Here is a 16816-nt window from a genome sequence, read left to right on the forward strand (position 1 = left end):
GCAAACACCACATGCTCACTTTGGTGGGCAATGGATCCCTGCCTCCCAGGCTGGAGGAAAGAAAAAACAAGAGGAACGTGAGGCCTAGCCCTGGACAGGCCCAATTCCCAAGGCAGCCTCGGCCAAGTCTCTCCAGCTCCCAGGCCTCATGCTCCCAATAGATGATACGCACTCATTCATTGCCTGTCCCAGGCCTCCATTCATTCCACACAACATGGTCTGGGCTCCCCTACACTGGCTCCAGGAGACAGAAACAGATAAGAAACCATCCTTTTATCCATGACATCTGCAACTTACTCTCAAATGGCTCAGGAAAAAAAATACATATAACTATGCACACATACAGAGCAAATACATATATAGAAAGGGAGAGCAAGTGAGGAAAAATATTAACAGTAGCCGATGTGGCTAGATGGTATATGGGTGTCTTACACTATTCTTATTGACAATTCTTCTGTAAATTTGCATTTATTTAGAAGTAAATGGAATGAAGGAAGGGAGGGAGGGAGGAAGGGAGGAAGGGGGGAGGAAGGGAAGAAGGGAGGGAGGGAGGAAGGGAGAAAGGAAGGAAGGAAGGAAGGGAGGAAGGGAGGGAGGAAAGGAGGGAGGAAAGGAGGAAGGGAGGAAGGAAGGAAGGAAGGGAGGAAGGAAGGGAGGAAGGGAGGAAGGAAGGAAGGGAGGAAGGAAGGGAGGAAGGGAGGAAGGAAGGGAGGGAGGAAGGGAGGAAGGAAGGGAGGAAGGAAGGGAGGAAAGGAGGAAGGGAGGAAGGAAGGGAGGAAGGAAGGGAGGGAGAAAGGGAGGAAGGAAGGGAGGGAGGGAGGAAGGGAGGGAAGAAGGGAGGAAGGAAGGGAGGAAGGGAGGGAAGAAGGGAGGGAGGGAGGGAGGTCCTTTCCTTTTATGGGATTCCAGGCTACGAGAGGAGGTAGCTGGAACAGCGGCAGCCGGGTTGATGTGGCCCTCCTTGGTGGGGCTGGGACAGCTTCCCTGAGGAGGTGGAGGGAGTTGGGCTAGGCAGAGTCTAAGGGCATCTAGCTCTTACCCTTCCACGCAGGGTGGGATGGAGGCTGACTCCTCCTCTCCCTGTCACAGCTTTAGGCAAGCCCACAGCTCCCTCCCCTCTTCCTGCTCTCCAAAGCATGTTGGTGTGCTGGACTTTCTATAAGGAGTCTCCAGTGGGAATGAGAAGGGGAACTTCCCTTGGTCATAAGCTTAGGACGGCCTCCTGTGCCTCTGAGCATGGGAGGAGACTGGACCAGCCCGGGGTGCTGCGCCTGGGACTAGAGAGGGATAGGATGGTTCTGATCAAGGCCACCCTACCTCCCCTGCCCCTCACAACACTAACACAGACTTGTGCCGCAGCGGCCCAAGCCCAAGCGGAATTCCCTCGTGCCCTTGCCTGTCACAGCAGCACTTAGCAGCAGGAGGGAGCAGCAGGAAGTGGTTCATTATTCCATCCTTCATTAGGTCTGCATTAGGCAGCCCAAGAATCCTGGGATGTGCAGGAGGCCTCTGCTTTAGATGGGCCTGTTAAGGGGCTGCAGCTCTGGACCCGCCCCCTGCAGCCTCCTTCCCAACTCACCCCCTCCCTATCCCCTGCTTCCCCACTCCCTTCATTCTTCCCCATTGTGCCTACCATCCTCCCCACCTCCCTTGGGGCCCCAAATGCTCTTCCCTAAAAGGGGACTTCCCCTACCCAGTTCTCAGTCCAGGCTTTGGACCCCATCCACCATCCCCTCCCCCAAAGACACAGTGACAGTGGCATCCCGATGTGTGGTCAGTCTCAGCAGAATGAAGGGGACCCCTGCCCGCTTTCACAGCCCATCCCCTCTCCCCTTGACCTCAGGCTGACACTTCAGAGCCTGGACCGCCCCAGAGTGGACCTGCCCTCCATTCAGGAGACTCTGTCCAGGACGCTCCAGACTGCGGCACCCAGAGGTCAGCAGGGGCCCATTCCTCCATTCGGACACCTTTGTTCTTCTCCCGCCTTTGTCCCTGGCCCATCCTCCTAGCCAGCCCACAGCCCAGAGCCTCTCCCTCCCATTCCCCTTCGTGGCCTTTTGCCCACTCAAGTAGCAGAGCCTGGCATGGGATGGGGTGGAGCCTCTCTGCCCACCCTGCCCAGCCCCCAGCCCGCCCGCCCCCTGCAGCCCTCCTCTCCACTACTCCCTCTCCTGCCCACTCCCCCTCACTTGCCCCACGTCCCGCCCCTCTAACAACCTCCCCTCTCTAGGTCTGGCCCCCTCACCTCCTCCGCCCCCTCCCCATTTCCTCTTCCCTCTTTCCTTGGTCCTTCGGTCCCTGGAAGTCAGGCCTCCTCCCCTCCCCTCTTCTCTCTCATCCTCTCCCTTCTTTCTTCCCCCTCCAGTCTCCACTCCTTCGCCTGCTCACTCACCCTCTCCCTCTCCTGCTGCCCCCCTCTCTCTCCCCCACCTCTTTGTTTCAGCTGAGAACCGGCTCCTCGGGACAGTTCCCACACCGCAGTGCCTCTGGCGAGGAGACAGCGCCGCTGAGGTGAGCTGAGCGATCGGGCACCGGCAGGCGCGGGCAGCCGGAGCTCTGGGGGCAGGTGGGTGGGGGAACGGGGTAGTCCAGCCCGCCGCTTCTCTGCCCGGACCAGTGGGAGCAGCAGTCGGAGTGCCAGCTTCAGATTCCCCGGTGGTTAGCAGGAGCCAAGGACAGAGGGGCAGCCAGTTGGCCACGGGGGGCAAAGCTTGTCAGGAGCTGGCAAGCTCTGTCCCAGCCCTGGTGCCTGGCTTCTGTGGGTGGCCCTGGGTGGAGGGAGACCCTCAGGGGGTACCCGACTGGGTGGGCGGGGGGCTGGGCTGCCCAGAACAGCCATCCCTGACGGTCTGAATGTATGCCCTGTCCTAGAGTCCAGAGCTCAGGACCCTGCCTCTGGCTGGGCTGCGGCTGCGAGGTTGCCGGGTGGCAGCAGCGGAGCTGTCCGTGGGGCTGTGACCCCTACAAGTGTCCATTCCTGGGGGGCTGTGGTTGCTGGTCAGGTATGTGCTGGACCACTCCCATTTCCCAGGTTGGGGGTGTGAGCGAAGGAGAGCTCTGCCCCATGCTACAGGCTGGCTGCTTTCACCCCAAGCTACTGACCACCAGACCCAGACAGCCACATGGAGGAGGGGTACTTCTCCCTGCCCTATGGGTCTCTGACCAGCTCCCCCAAGATGGGGTCCCCAGGACAGCTTTACCCAGAGTTGCAATCAGTAGGGATTCAGGTCCAAGCTCACATGTTCCTGCGGTCAGCTTCCTGGGGTGAACTGAACAGGACAGGGAGGAATGCCTTGATGGGGGTGGTGGGCAGCTGGGAGAGAACAGGTGGAAACGGAGCCCTGGCTCTTGAGTAAAGGCTTAAGTGTGAGTACTGGACATGACCCAGGGCTACACAGTGATCCAGAGACCCTGACGCTGGGTAGGTGAGTGGGAGTGGATGGAAGGGGCAGGAGCCAGTGCCATGGGCCCCACCCCCTTCTCAGCTGGAGCTGGGGATAGAGAGACAGCACTGGATGAGGACAGAAGGTGCCTCTCACACTTCCCCAAAGAGGCGAGCAGGGAGGCTCTGCAGGCTGCCAGAGGAGGGGCAGGAAAGGCCAGGAGTATGAGGGAAAGGGTGGGGGGATTCCCACTGGGGTGCATCTTGGAGGCCAGACCCTGGCTATCTGGCTAGGGCAGGGCCAGATCCTACAGCTCCTTAAACCCCCAGGAGGCAGCAGTGGACAAGATCATGGTGGGTAGTGATCCCATGAGGCAGAGCTGTGAGGGGCATTTTTCCCACTAGGACTGGGTAGATGGGGCACTTGTTTCTGGGGGCAAACTCTCCCTGGACAGAGCCTCCTTATCTGAGCTGGCAACAGCCCCTCCCAGACGGAGCAACCTGTAGAGAGAGGGGGCATCAGACCCGGGGGCCCCGAGCCCACCCCACACAGCCTCTCCAGAACAGGGCAGCCTGAGCCAGGGAAGCAGGACGGCAAAGCTTCACGACTGGCCTTCAGGTTGCCTAGGGAGGGGTTGACCGTCAGACATCCCTGTCTCAGGGAGAAAGGCCAACCCTCCCAGCCTGGGCAGAGCTCACCCCAGCTCTGTGGCCCTATCTCTCAAGCGACAGCCCACCTAGGCCACTGGCTTCCCCACCACTCAGGGCGTGTCAGTGTTCCCCCCGCCCCTACTCAACCCCTGTCCTCCCCTAGCACACCGGATTCCTCTCACCCAGCTAGGGACTCCTGGCCTGGGGTCGAGCCAGTTCTCCCCCACGCAGCCTGGGCCTCATCAGGTCCCTCACACATGATCCAGACCCAAAGGGATCAGGCTGCCCCACCTGTTTTTCTAAACCCTGAGGGGCTCTCTCTCGAAGGCTGAGTCAGCTTACTCTAGCTCCAGCTGATCCCCCCCACTGGCTCTGTGATCTCGTATGGCACTGTGCACCCCAGCAGCCATTAAAGACTCAAATACCACACCCTGCCAGTGCCAGTCCAGTGCCAGAGGGCAGTAGTCACTCGCTCGGCCTCAGTCAGTGAGCACCAAGACCTCGCCAGCTCAACCCCGACCCTGCCTGGAAGAAGGGGCCTCCCTGAGACAAGAACTCCCTGAGCTTCTCCTTGGAAGAGGCCAATACCTCTCCCTTCTCTCCCTCTGTCCCTGACCGCCTTCCACAGAGCTTTCCTACCTCCATCCATCTGCTGCCGACACCTCCCCAGCAAGGTAAGCAAGATAAGGATGTTGTCCCATTAAACAGAGGGGAAAACCAAGGCCTGGAGAAAGGAGGCTGGCATGGCCAAGGACCTAGGACCCGACTCCCACTCCAGTGCTCCTTCCAGGTCTTTTAACTGCCACTTGGTGAGACCCTACATGCGGTGGGGTGCCTATGCTCACCAAAGTCCACTCGCTGCCCAGGCTCTCTGCCCCACAAATCCTCGTGCCCTGAAGGCATTCCCAGCAACAGAGGGGCTAGGTTACTCCCAGGGGTGTTTGAGCCACGGCTTCCAACCTTGGTTCCAAAGTGGACATCCAAAGGGATGCCTGGCCTGGCTGAAGGCTGCCGGAATGAGGCTGCAGAGGAGTGGGCAGGGAGGAGGTGGGAGGGGGTTGCCAGGCCTGGTGATGCACCTCTCTCCTACATGCCGCACCTCTTCCACCCACCCCCCACCCCCATGTAAGGATGGCCTCAGCATCAAAGTCCTAAGACAGCCTCCTGGCATCACTCCTTGCCAAAAACTTGTGGGGCCTGCCACCACTCTCAGTGTGAAGTGCAACCCCTTCAGCCAGGCACACGAGGCCTTTTGCCAATTGGCCTCTGCCAGCCTTTATGGCCTCCTTGCGTTTCTTGCATCACCGTCTCCCCAACATTCTAACCACACCAAACTGTGTGTGTCCCCCACCCCACTCAGAGCATGGCTCTGAGGCCCACTCAGTGACCGTGGGTTGAACTGGACACACACGCCGACACGTCTCAGAGCACACACACAGATGTGCACACAGATGCAGGCACACACCTTTGTGTGGAAACCCACCACACGTGGCTTTTTGCCAAATCACACACACAATGGAGCTGTGAAATCTAAGCCAAGAGGGACTGACAAATCTGTTCTAAGGACCCCTAAAGAGACCAGCCATGGTCACGTCACCATCCCAAGCCCTTGGCAGGGCAGCAGGGAAGCAGGAGTGGATCTCTGGCTCTGGCTGAGCCCTTGACAGGCCCCAGGGTCTCTAAGCCCCAGAGGGTAGGAAGAGGATAGTCAAGCAGGTCCCAACCAGGCTCTCATTCTGGTTCTGTGGCAGACTTGCTATGCAGCCCCAGACAAGCCACCTTCCCTCTCTGTTTCACCAGCTATAAAAGAAATGGATTTGGATTGGCAGACACCTAAAGGCTGGCCAGGCCCATTGCCCAGCTGCACTCAGTTCATGTCAAGTGCAGAGAATGGAAGGGCCTGTGAAGGCAGCAGCCAGGGAAAGCTGCTGGGGATGGAGATGAGGTGGGAACGAGGGCAGCAGGAACCCAAGTGGGGACAGACGGAAGCCAAGAGCCACAGGACGGGAGCAGTTATTGTGACACATAATTGACATTTATGGAGCAAATAATAAGTCCTACAGAACACTCACCATGTAGGCTTTATCTCATATTTTCATCTAGATTGCAGCCAAATATATCCTTTCTCATCTTGGGGTTACCAAATGGGCAAATCTAATGGGTTAGGCCCAATCCAGCCTCTGGCCTCCAGCCCCCACAAACACAGGCCCAGGGCAGGGGCCAAGGTGGCAGGGGGAGACTCTGGCAAGACCCCACTCTCACCCCTCAGCAGGTGTGTAAGCAGCTATGCGCACAGGAAGCAGCACAGCACAGCCCGTGCTGAGGATCTCCGTGTACATACACAGATGCGTTCCCCCTCCTGCAATGCCGATGCCAACACCAACACCTGCATGCTCACATGCCACCACACATACGCATGCACATGCTGGGGACATGGCAGACAGGCCCTCTGCCACAACCCCAACCTCTTATCCTGCTGTTGCTGGGAACTTGACACCCAGTGCTAATCCTCATGCCCCGGAGGGCAAGGACTGAAGCAGGAACAGGGCATATCTAGAGGGTGCCAGAGGAGCACCGGGGCACAGGCACAGCCATGCGGGGACAGTAGCCCCTAAGACTATGACATCCCCACCCCTGCTGGAAGAAACCTCCCACCAGGACAGAAGGAAATGGAGCCCCTGCATCACAAAGGGGTATGAATTCCCCTCTCCCCTAAATCTCCCTGGACCCCAGCACCCGGCTCACCTGCTCACCTCCCTCCCCATCCCCAGCCCACCAGGAACCACCTGCAAGCTGCACCATCTGGAGCCCAAGTAGAGAAGGGAGGCTCTTCCCAGGAGAAGGGCACGCCAGCCCTGGCCCAGAGCCCCTCACACCCTCAGAGAGGAGGGCACGGCTGGGATGGAGGAGGAGGCCAGCAGGAACAGCCCCAGGCCTCGCTGTTCTCTATGGCTTTTTATTCCTATGTGATTCTACTGCTCACTCATATAGGGATTGGAGCCGTGGCGCACGGCGGGGGCAGCCAGCGGAGGGCTCGAACACTGAACAAGGGGGCCCAAGGAGAGCCAGGACAGCGGCCCCACCCTCTCCCAGGGCAGTCTGCTAGCCTGGCTAAGGAAGCCCTTCCTCTGTTGCTCCCCTCCCCACTGGCCTCTTCCCAGGCAGCCATAACAGCAGAAGGGGAGAGGGGCTGCTGGACCGCACCACTGCTCTGACCCACCATCCCAGCACTGGAGACCCCCACTGCAGGCTGGCACCAGGAACTAGACTGTGTTCCCAGAGAAACAGCTAAAGGCTCTGAGGGCAGGGAGTGGTTCAGCCTGGGAAAATGGGTCTGGCACAAGGAAACAACACCCAGTGTCCTGTGTGGCTGGGGGTAACCCCTGGATAAATAGGGGTTTATCAACCAAAGAAAGTACAGTCTGGCTAAGGGCTGTCCAAAGACAGAAGGAAGTCCTTGGCGGCAGGCAGTAAGCATGTGCCCAGAGAGGCACTCCATCACAGGGTGGAGAGACCTCAGCAGGGATGCCACAGGGGAGAGTGACAGTTGGATGGGTGGCCAGTCCCTCCCAGACCTCACAGACTAAAGTTCTTAGGCCTGTCCTCCCTGGGGTCTCTGCTCACCCACATCAAGCATGTTGGGAGCCACGCTCAACCCTCTCAAGCTCCTGTTTAAGTGAAGCAAGTGCCCTGCAGAGATGGGTACGGAGAACTCCTGCAGGGCCCTGGCACAGGAGCTGCTGCCCAACACCATTCCCCTTCCCGGCAGCTCCCCACTAACCTTTGCTGTGAGGGAAGAAGCACTGAGAACCCATAGTGTGGTCCTTTTTATTTTCAGTCCTTCCTGTTTCACCCCACAGAAGAAACAGGCTCAGGAGCTGAGCAGAGGGGCTGCCTGGGGGAAAACAATGGGAGCAGCAAATTGGCCTAGGGGCTCGTCCTGGTCCTCAGGGGTACCTGCTGCCACGGCTGAAAAAGTAGGGGTGGAAGAGAACCCCCATCTGCCTGTCTGGTTGAGGAGTTGGACACAAAGCAGAGGCCCTGGTTGGGAGGTGTGAGGGACAACCACGTAGCTAGGGCCAAGGAGAGGAGAGGCCCTAAAGCCTGGGGAGGCCCTGGGGACCAAACCTGGTCTGCTCCAGGACGCTGCCCTGCAGGCCTCCTCTAGGTTCCCAAAACATGACCTACAATATCACCGCGGCTGCAGGAACAGGAGGTGGGCGTCCATGACATTGGTGCCAGTCAGCCCCGTGTGCAGCAGGTGTGCCCCACCCTGGAAGCGACAGAAGAAGGTATGTGAGTCATTGTGGGCTAGGAAGGCGGCCACGTCCAGACCCTGGGCGGCGGCCTGGCTGGTAAGCTCAGGCCTGACCCAGGCCCCGGCTGCCTCTGTGGGCCCATCCTGCCCATCAGTGCCACCGCTCAAAAACAGCACATCAATAGGCCCCAATGGCCACCGTCCCAGCTCTGCTCCAACACGCAGGGCCAGTTCCTGGTTCCGGCCACCCTTGCCTGAGCCCTGCAACTGCACTGTGGGCTCACCACCAGCCAGCAAGCAGACCGGGCCCCGAGTGCCCACCATGGCCTCCAGAGCCTCCTTCAGCTGCAGGTCTGGGAGCTGGAGCTCAGCCGCCAGTTCATAGAGTTGTTCATCCTCCTCCACAGAGGCTCCAGCCCCAGGCATGGTGAGGCGGGTTCCAGCCACTCGGGCCAGCAGTGCATAGAACTGGGCTACACTTTTCACATCTCCCTGCATAGCTGTGCTCAGCACCACAGCCCTGTATCCCAGCGCCTCGGCCTGCTTCTGAGCCTCAGCCAGTGCCAGTGCATTGGAGCCAATGATCACATTGAGGACATGACCACAGGTGTGTGGCCCATGGGGGTCAGAGTCAGCCCGAGCCAGCACAGTCTTCACAGAACGTGGCAGGGCAGCACGAAGGCCATAGCGATTGAGGATATGCAGGCAATCTTGCACACTGTGGATGCTGGCCACGGTGGGGCCGCTGGCAATCACCTCCACAGGGTCCCCCACCACGTCTGACAGAATCAGGCTCACCACCTGGGGAGGGGTCGCAGAGGCAAGGCTCAGTCCCACCTGATCCTTGCCCCAGGGCCCATGAGATCAAACTGCCTCCACCTATCCACACGTCCTCACACCACCCAGTGCACTTCCTCACCCACTTCTAACCCCTCTCAAGTGGGTGTGCAAAACACCTAGCCCTGTGGACTCCTGTACCAGGCCTCTTCCCTTCATCTCCCTGGCACATGTGGGTGTGGCTCCACCAGCCCAGAGCTGCCTGGGGAAGAAGAGACCCACGCACCTGGGCAGGGTAGGCGGCCTGAGCCAGACCCCCACCCTTGAGCTGGGACAGGGCCTTCCGGATGGTGTTCAGCTCCTGGATGGTGGCTCCACGGGCCGCCAGCAGCTTGGTGAGTGTCTGCTTCTCCTCCAGTGTGACAGGTGGAATGGGGGCGGGCAGCAGGGCCGAGCCCCCACCTGCAGAGACAATGAAGACGCTGGGCAAAGGGGATGGATGACAAAGGGACTTCCCTACCTGGGGGAGCAGGCAGTCAGTGCTCATATTAGGCTAGAAAAGAGGAGGCTAGAAAGAGGGGCTAGGGTGCCCCCGTGTGGACATACAGTGAATGTGTGCACAGTCACCACACCCAGGTTGAACCCTGCTTTGGGGTAGCCCAGGTCCCAGCAGACACTGGAAGAACTATTCCTTAACAGCTTGGAAAAGGAAGCAGACCTAGAGGAGACAGCGGAGAACGAGGGTGGAGACTCTGAGAGAGCTGGAAACCAGGGTTCTAGCCCCAGGTGACAACGGTACAGACAGCAGCAACAGAGACATTTTCCTGGCAAGGCCTGAGTGAGGTGCTCCCTGGGTGCCCTCTCACGGTTATCCAACAAGGTCAGTCAAGGGGAGGACCCCACAGCTCACAGGAGGCCACCAAGGACTAAGCCATCCAGGCTCTTTACTGCTCCCTTGTCCTGTGACCTTGAGAGCTCAGACCAACAGCTTCTTGCAGGCCTGATATTTGGAAACCCCCACCCCCCATCAACACACTGTCCTGAGCCAGTCTGGCACCCACACCTGAGATGAGCACGAGCAGCAGGTCATCAGCTGTGAGGCCTTCAGCCAGCTGCCGGATGGCCAGAGCAGCCCGCAGAGCATCTCGGTCTGGCAGGTTGTTCTCCGCACCCTCGAATACCTGGACACGGCTGTGTGGCTTCAACAGCATCTCCCTCAGGGGAGAGAGAACGGAGAGCAAGATATGGGGTGGGCTCCTCTTCCCACCTGATTTCCCAGATGTACAGGTGAAGGGGACATTAAAAAGGACACCCACTGACACCCACCCTGGAGCCAGGCCAGTCCCAGAAGAAAATGGAAGCTGGTGAAGGAAGGAAGCCCCGATCCAGCCTGAGTCTGGGCCCAGGTTCCCCTCCACATAGGAGCAGCCCCCCAAGGCTCCTTACTGCTTGCCAGCACTCTCCATTGCAGCACGGATCCCCTTGGGAACGCTGATCACGCCCTGCACAAGATGCTGGCCCAAGAGCTCCTCAGCTGCAGTTGCCATGCCCAGGACAGCCTTGCCAAAGCCCACCAGGTAGACGTTTTGCTGCAGCTGAAAGCTCCGGTCCCTCACCTTCAGCTGCCCACTATCAGGGTCCAAAGACAGTGCCCGCTGCAGCATGGGGCCCGGCAGCACGGCACCCACAGTGCTCTCAAACAGCTGCTGTGCCTGCTCTGCCAGGGCCATGCTACTGGCCAGCCGGGCCAATGGGCACCCCCAGAGGAGTGGTCTCAAGGGGGCTCGGGCCAAGTGACGCAGGACCTGCAGGGCTGCAGCCATGCCCCACTGCTCTCAGCACCACCTGGCATCCATGGCTGCCTAGGGGGAAGAAAGCACTAGTTAGACCGTTGCAAGGCCAGACAGGAGGCTCCCCACAGCCACGGCTCTGAGGGCTCAGGGCCAGTGGACCCCACAGCTGCTGCTGCAAGAATAGGCCATCTGCCAGTCCAAGGAGATTTCCTAAGGCCCACAGCTGCCTGATCTCACTCCAATCCAGTCTTCTGAGCCCAGGCCTGCCACCCAACCATGTCCTCCTCTTCCACAGGCCACATGCCAGCCCTCTGGACACTCTGCCCAGAGTCCAGAGGTCCTGTTAGCTGAGCCCTCCTCCTAGATCACCCACTTCAGCTGAGAGCTAATCATTCACAGAAGAAGAAATTACTATCAGTGGGCTCCCACCCCACCCCTTTTCCACCCCCTGCACTTATGAGCCTTGCCCAGGCAACGCCCCTTTCTGGCACTCCTTCCTTGCCTCTTTACCACTTCTGTTGCTACAAAGCTGCTGGCTGTCCCACCAACTGACCTTGAGCCCAGTGACCTCCAGCCTGCCCTCTTTTTTTTTTAAATTAATTTATTTATTTTTGGCTGTGTTGGGTCTTTGTTGCTGCACATGGTCTTTGTTGCGGCGACCACATGGTCTTTGTTGCGGCGAGCAGGGGCTACTCTTTGTTGCAGTGCGCGGGCTTCTCATTGCAGTGGCTTCCCTTGTTGCGGAGCATGGGCTCTAGGCACGCAGGCTTCAGTAGTTGTGGCTCGCGGGCTCTAGAGCACACAGCCTGCTCTATTTCATTAGCTCAAGGGTCTGGGCTGAGGAGCCTGGAAAGGCTAGGTCTGTGTAGGGAGGCTGTAGGTTTGCTGGGACACCGACAGGCAGGTCCAGGCACATCCTCGGGGCACACAGCCCAAAGAATCCCAGCACTCAGGGTGAGTCCAGCAACAGGTTCAGGTTCAAATCAGAAGTGGCAGCAAAGCCTGGCCTATAGTAGAACCCTGAAGAAGTCCTTAGACGCCACATGACCCCACATACCATTGGGCCCAATCTGCAAGACAGAAAAGGATGCCCTTCCACCTACACGGTCAGACCCACCCATGCCAAGAACATGCCTTTGGCTCTGCATAACAAGTCTTGGCTCACACCACCCACAGGGGTGAGAGCAGCATGGCTAGAGTAGGCAAAGGGCAGGCTTCCCCAGCTGAGGCCAAATAGTCATTTTCCCTACTGGGCACAGTAAAGGCTAAAAAAGCTTTAAGGTGAAGGTCAAGAGGCTGTAGCGGAGTTTAGGGACAATAAAGCCCCCAAGAGCTCATCTGTAAAAAGGCATTACTTTAATAAATGCCCACCATAAATGCTGCCAGCTGACTGCAGCAGCAATTGTGGACAGAGCAGGGGAAGGAGGCTGGGAATCAGGCTCCAGCTCTACCACAGGGACAACTCCATTTCTCTCACTGGGTCTCATGAGCAAAACGAGAGGTGAGATGAGACTAATGCTCTCCCCGTAACATCCCTGGGCTGTCCACTGTTAACACGTGACATCCCTGGGCTGTCCACTGAAGCTGTCCACTGTTAACACTGAAAATCTGGACTCCAAACATCACTTTATCCCATACTCAAAAAACCTGGCAACTTCTAGCCTCTGGCCACTTAGCCTACATGGAGCTCAGCTTTCCCACAAGAGAAGACAAACCGCGCCTGACCCCAGCGGTGAAAGGGAACACAGGGGGCGCTGCCATGGGGACTCAAAATGGGCCCAGCTGTTGCCGGGGTCTCGTGAGGCTGGCCCATTAGGATTGGCGCTAAAAGTAGCATAGGTGACGATAGCTGATTCTGACAGTCTGGGCGAAATTTGTTACCTGTTTCCCTGATGGATACAGGCCTAGAGGATACCAGCTTTGCCACTGGATATTAGAGCCCAGGGCAGGGGGCGCCCAAGAGAAAAGTAGCCAGATAAGATACCGGACGTCCAGTTAAATTTGAATTTCAGATAAATTAGGAACGTAAATACGTTCCGTACAATATTTGGGGCATACCTATACTAAAAAATTATTTGTTGTCTATCTAAAAATTCAAGTTTAACTGGACGCCCTGCATTTTTTTTTTTTTTTTTTTTTGCCAAATCCAGCAAGTCTACTCGTGACACCGCCTCTCCTGAACTCCCCGTCTCTCCAGCAAGAAACCCGGAAATACCGAGCGGGCCCTCCTTGACTCCTCCCAGCCACAAAGCTAGGCTGGAGTCCTTTCCGGCCTTCGCCTGCTCGCCCAGCCCCGGAAATGGCGTCACCCTCAAGCCGGAACCTCTGGCTTTCGTGAGGTAAATGGCGGCCGCGTAACATCCGGTTCAATGTCCGAGAAATAAGGGCCCGCTGACGCTTGGGCCCGCTGTTGCCGGGCCCAGTGGTTTTGCGGGCCCTCGCTGCGCGGACTTACCGCAACACCGTTCAGGGCCGCGGCTTCCAGCCTCGGGAACCGGAACTGCTTTGAGGGGGCGGAGCGGAATCCGGAATTATGGGGTGGGTGGGGCGCCTGTGGCGGGAGGCCGGTGGGAGCGGGGGCGGGTGGCAACGGGAGCCAGGACGGCGACTAGGGCATTGACTCTGCCCTGACCGCCAAGAGGTCTGGTTAGAGTCACCTTCAGGACTCGGTGTCTTCATCTCTACAATGGGATAATAATCGCCGATTTCTGTAATCCGTCCCCTCCTTTATTCTGTAGGATTCAACCAGTCGCAGATACATTCCGACCTCTTGTTAGGTGCCAGGCACTGGACTAAGCAAACAGGCTGAGAATCACTACTTACCCACAACACACCCCTCCTGGGGCCAAATGAAGTCATCCCCGTCCCTCCTCACCACTGTAATTCTACAATTCATTCGTGTTCCCCGCCTTCTGTCTTGAGCGACCAAATCACAGCTCTGACTCAGCAAGAGAGTTCTAGTCCGTGATTCTCGAACACGCAAGGTGCGTGTAAACACAAAGGACCCTAGGCCTCCCACACTGTCCCTGCTCTCACGCTGGGCCCGGCTTGATACCTTCCCACATGCAAAAGACAAGTCCTGGGCTTCCCTGGTGACCCAGTGGTTGGGAGTCTGCCTGCTGATGCAGGGGACACGGGCTCGTGCCCCGGTCCGGGAAGATGCCACATGCCGCGGAGCAGCTGGGCCCGTGAGACATGGCCGCTGAGCCTGCGCGTCCGGAGCCTGTGCTCTGCAGCAGGAGAGGCCACAACAGTGAGAGGCCCGCGTACCACAAAAAAAAAGACAAGTCCTGACCAGACGCAGAAGAGTACATTGTTTTTACTGATGTCTTCTTGGGAAGATCACAAATAACACAATAGATCTGCTAAAAGTCTTAAAACATATTTCTCCCCGCCTGCTCTTTTTAGTAGCTACCACATCTCCCCTTTCCTCTCCAAACCATGCTCTGCTCTTGTCAAGAACTCCTCCTCCCCCCTTCCTAGCTGTCTCCCCGGATTTTTCTTTCCTGTTGTAATAGAGGACCTTTCATCCCTATCAGTTTCTCCCAAGTGCTTCCCCACCCCATCATCAAAACAAAGGCAACTTCAGGAGGATCTGCCCTCTTTAAGCGTGGGGAGATTGTAAATACTTAAAATTGCAGTTTTTCCTTGCTTATAGTAAGCTGTCTTCATCCATCCATGCATTTATTAATTTCTCCAACATTCAACAGATATTTCCTGAGTGCCTTCTAGGTGGGCCAAATGCTCTAGCTGCTGGGATGAGTAAGCAGTGGTACTTTTAGTTGGGAAACTTACTCTGCTTTTGTAATTACATTCCCATGCTTGGGAGGGTGGGGAGTGTAAATTGGAGCACCTGTCATTATTAGTCCCAGGGACTCATAAACAGACACCATTTACTGTGCCGGTGCTGTTCTGTCAGATTGTTAACAGGAGAATAATTATATCCATTTTTTTAATCCCACCCCACATCCCACCCCAACAGCTACTCACAATATGCATTTAACAACAAGGTTTAGATGCCCACTGGAGTGTGAGCTCCTGGAAGGTGGCAATTTGGTCTAATTAATATTTGTATTTCCACTGACTTGCGTAGGACCAGGCACAAATACAAGCTGGAATTTTTTTTTTTTTTTTGATGAATTAACGGTGGGAATTCCCTGGCAGCCTAGTGGTTAGTACTGGGCGCTTTCACTGCCGGGGCCCAGGTTTGATCCCTGGTTGGGGAACTGGGATCCTGCAAGCCAAGTCCCTTGGCCAAAAAAAATAATAATAATTTTTTTTCAAGAAAACAGTGAAATGCTCAGCTACAAAGTGCTGCAGACCCTAGGTGGAAAGGATTGCACAAAAGGGAAAGAGATGCTGGTGCGTGGGAGTAGAAGACTTCATGAGGCAGTGGGATTTGGGTCTAAGAAAACAATTAGGCACATTAGAATGCTTAAACATACTTTGATAGTAGGCATGAACATGTCTACAATCTTTGTACACTTGGCAATAAGTATCAATGTCAAACGTGACAGACATTTTCAGTCCAAGGAAATAATTGGTTATGTGGACAAAGATGGTATAAGGGAAGAAAAAACATTTTCCTCTAATCTCTTAGGTTTATTGACTGAGGCCCTACAAATTAAACTGACACATGACAGATTAACAACAGAAAAAGGTTTATTTCATATGGATAGGAGAGGCCTCACAGAAATGACATGAAAACCCCAAAGAAGCCATTAGGCCTGAGAGCTTATGTACTATTTTTAACAAATAGTGATATTTTTTGGAGATGTGATGAGACAAAAGGGGTTTGAGCTTCTCAGGGCAGTAAATTACATGAAGGTAAATATGTGAGGGAAACTAATGGAAGATAAGGATTGCTGAAGTTATATTTGTCTGTGAATATTCACCTCAGCGTTAGCTCCCCACCTCCTAGTATGGGGAGGGTGCCTTTCTCATGAAACTGAGCCCCCCAACAGTGGGTTCCCTTTACCAAGTTTATGATTAATCTCTCTATCCAAAACTTTATTCCCTTTCTTGTCCCTTCTGACCTCTATCCCTCTTTTGTCCCCTTTGACCACAATCTTTTGCTAACTGAATGCTAATCAACCAGAGTCAGATGACTAAACTGTTGTAGATAACATAGTTGTAGATAACATAGTTGATGTAGATATGTAGATAACATAGTTGATGTACAAAAATTGCTGTTGTAAATATCATCATTAACATACAAACTCAGGTTGTTTCTCCAGGGCAAGATGAGCTAATAGGCCCCTGAGCCATGAACCCCCTGGCCAGAGAATTGTAACCCAGAAATATCTTGTCTCCCCAAAATATGATTACAAAATGTCATAGAAATGTCCCAAGATGATAATTAATCCCAGATGATAATTAATCCCAGCTTCTTTGTTCTTCCCTTTAAAAACACCCCCAACTCAGAGACCAAGATGGACTGGATCTGAGACTTGTTTCCCACTCCCTTGCTTGGCGCCCTGCAATAACCCCTTACTTTGCTGTAAACACCCTCTGTCAGAGTTTGGCTTTCTGTGCCATGGACACAGGAGCCATTGCTCCATAACACTCACAGGAAATTTGTCCTGCTTTTAGGTAAAAAGGAGGAGGGCACAGAGCCCTTCCTGCATTTGCTGTTTCTCATATTCTTTCAACTCAAAATAATTCTTATGCCAAAGTGGCATATTTGGGGGTGGCATACTCTGGTCCCCTTCAATGGACATGAAGAGATATTCAGCCCAGAGATTTTATGAGTATAAAGCAATCTGAACATCATTGATAAGAGAATTTATACAAATAAGTTATAGTACTTCTAAACAGACATTAAAAATAATATAAATTCTAATATTATTAAGGCTATGTACATGCTACTTTTTGTAGCATGACTATTTTATGACTAAAAAGACTGTTGAAAAGGCCATTTAAGTAGAATTTAAGCCTTCCTCATTATTCAGGCAA

The 16816-nt window shown here is 55.4% G+C and overlaps 2 protein-coding genes across 6 annotated transcripts in view; both read right to left on the reverse strand.

Annotated features, from left to right (window-relative positions):
* DNAH1 (dynein axonemal heavy chain 1) overlaps positions 1-8254 on the reverse strand; it is a 101691-nt gene extending 93437 nt beyond the window's left edge. Inside the window, exon 1 of the mRNA XM_032650102.1 lies at positions 8162-8254. Coding sequence (XP_032505993.1) covers positions 8162-8214 — 53 coding nt within the window. The 5' untranslated portion in view covers positions 8215-8254. The remainder of the gene's footprint in view (positions 1-8161) is intronic.
* On the reverse strand, positions 7838-13880 carry GLYCTK (glycerate kinase). 5 transcript variants are annotated; one of them, XM_032650108.1, is made up of 5 exons: positions 13685-13880; positions 10515-10930; positions 10132-10283; positions 9355-9530; positions 7848-9092 (listed from the first exon to the last, which is right to left on the reverse strand). In XM_032650108.1, exons 2-5 carry the CDS (start codon positions 10889-10891, stop codon positions 8226-8228), a joined length of 1572 nt encoding a protein of 523 aa, XP_032505999.1. In that variant the 5' UTR covers positions 10892-10930; positions 13685-13880; the 3' UTR covers positions 7848-8225. The 5 variants fall into 5 exon arrangements, with proteins under 5 accessions (XP_032505994.1, XP_032505999.1, XP_032505995.1 ...); XM_032650104.1 differs by having other exon boundaries at positions 13317-13880; XM_032650107.1 differs by lacking the exon at positions 13685-13880 and adding an exon at positions 12743-13111.
* Between the last annotated feature and the right edge of the window lie 2936 nt (positions 13881-16816).

This window comes from Phocoena sinus, chromosome 11, assembly GCF_008692025.1.
Source record: "Phocoena sinus isolate mPhoSin1 chromosome 11, mPhoSin1.pri, whole genome shotgun sequence".
Lineage (NCBI taxonomy): Eukaryota > Metazoa > Chordata > Mammalia > Artiodactyla > Phocoenidae > Phocoena > Phocoena sinus.

Coding starts and splice junctions, on each gene's coding strand:
- GLYCTK (XM_032650103.1), bottom strand. CDS start 10,891: ATGGCTGCAGCCCTGCAGGTCCTGCGTCACTTGGCCCGAGCCCCCTTG. Junction 9,531..10,131: donor GCTGCTCGTGCTCATCTCAG/GTGTGGGTGCCA, acceptor TTGTCTCTGCAG/GTGGGGGCTCGGCCCTGCTG. Junction 9,093..9,354: donor AGGCCGCCTACCCTGCCCAG/GTGCGTGGGTCT, acceptor ACCCCTCCCCAG/GTGGTGAGCCTGATTCTGTC.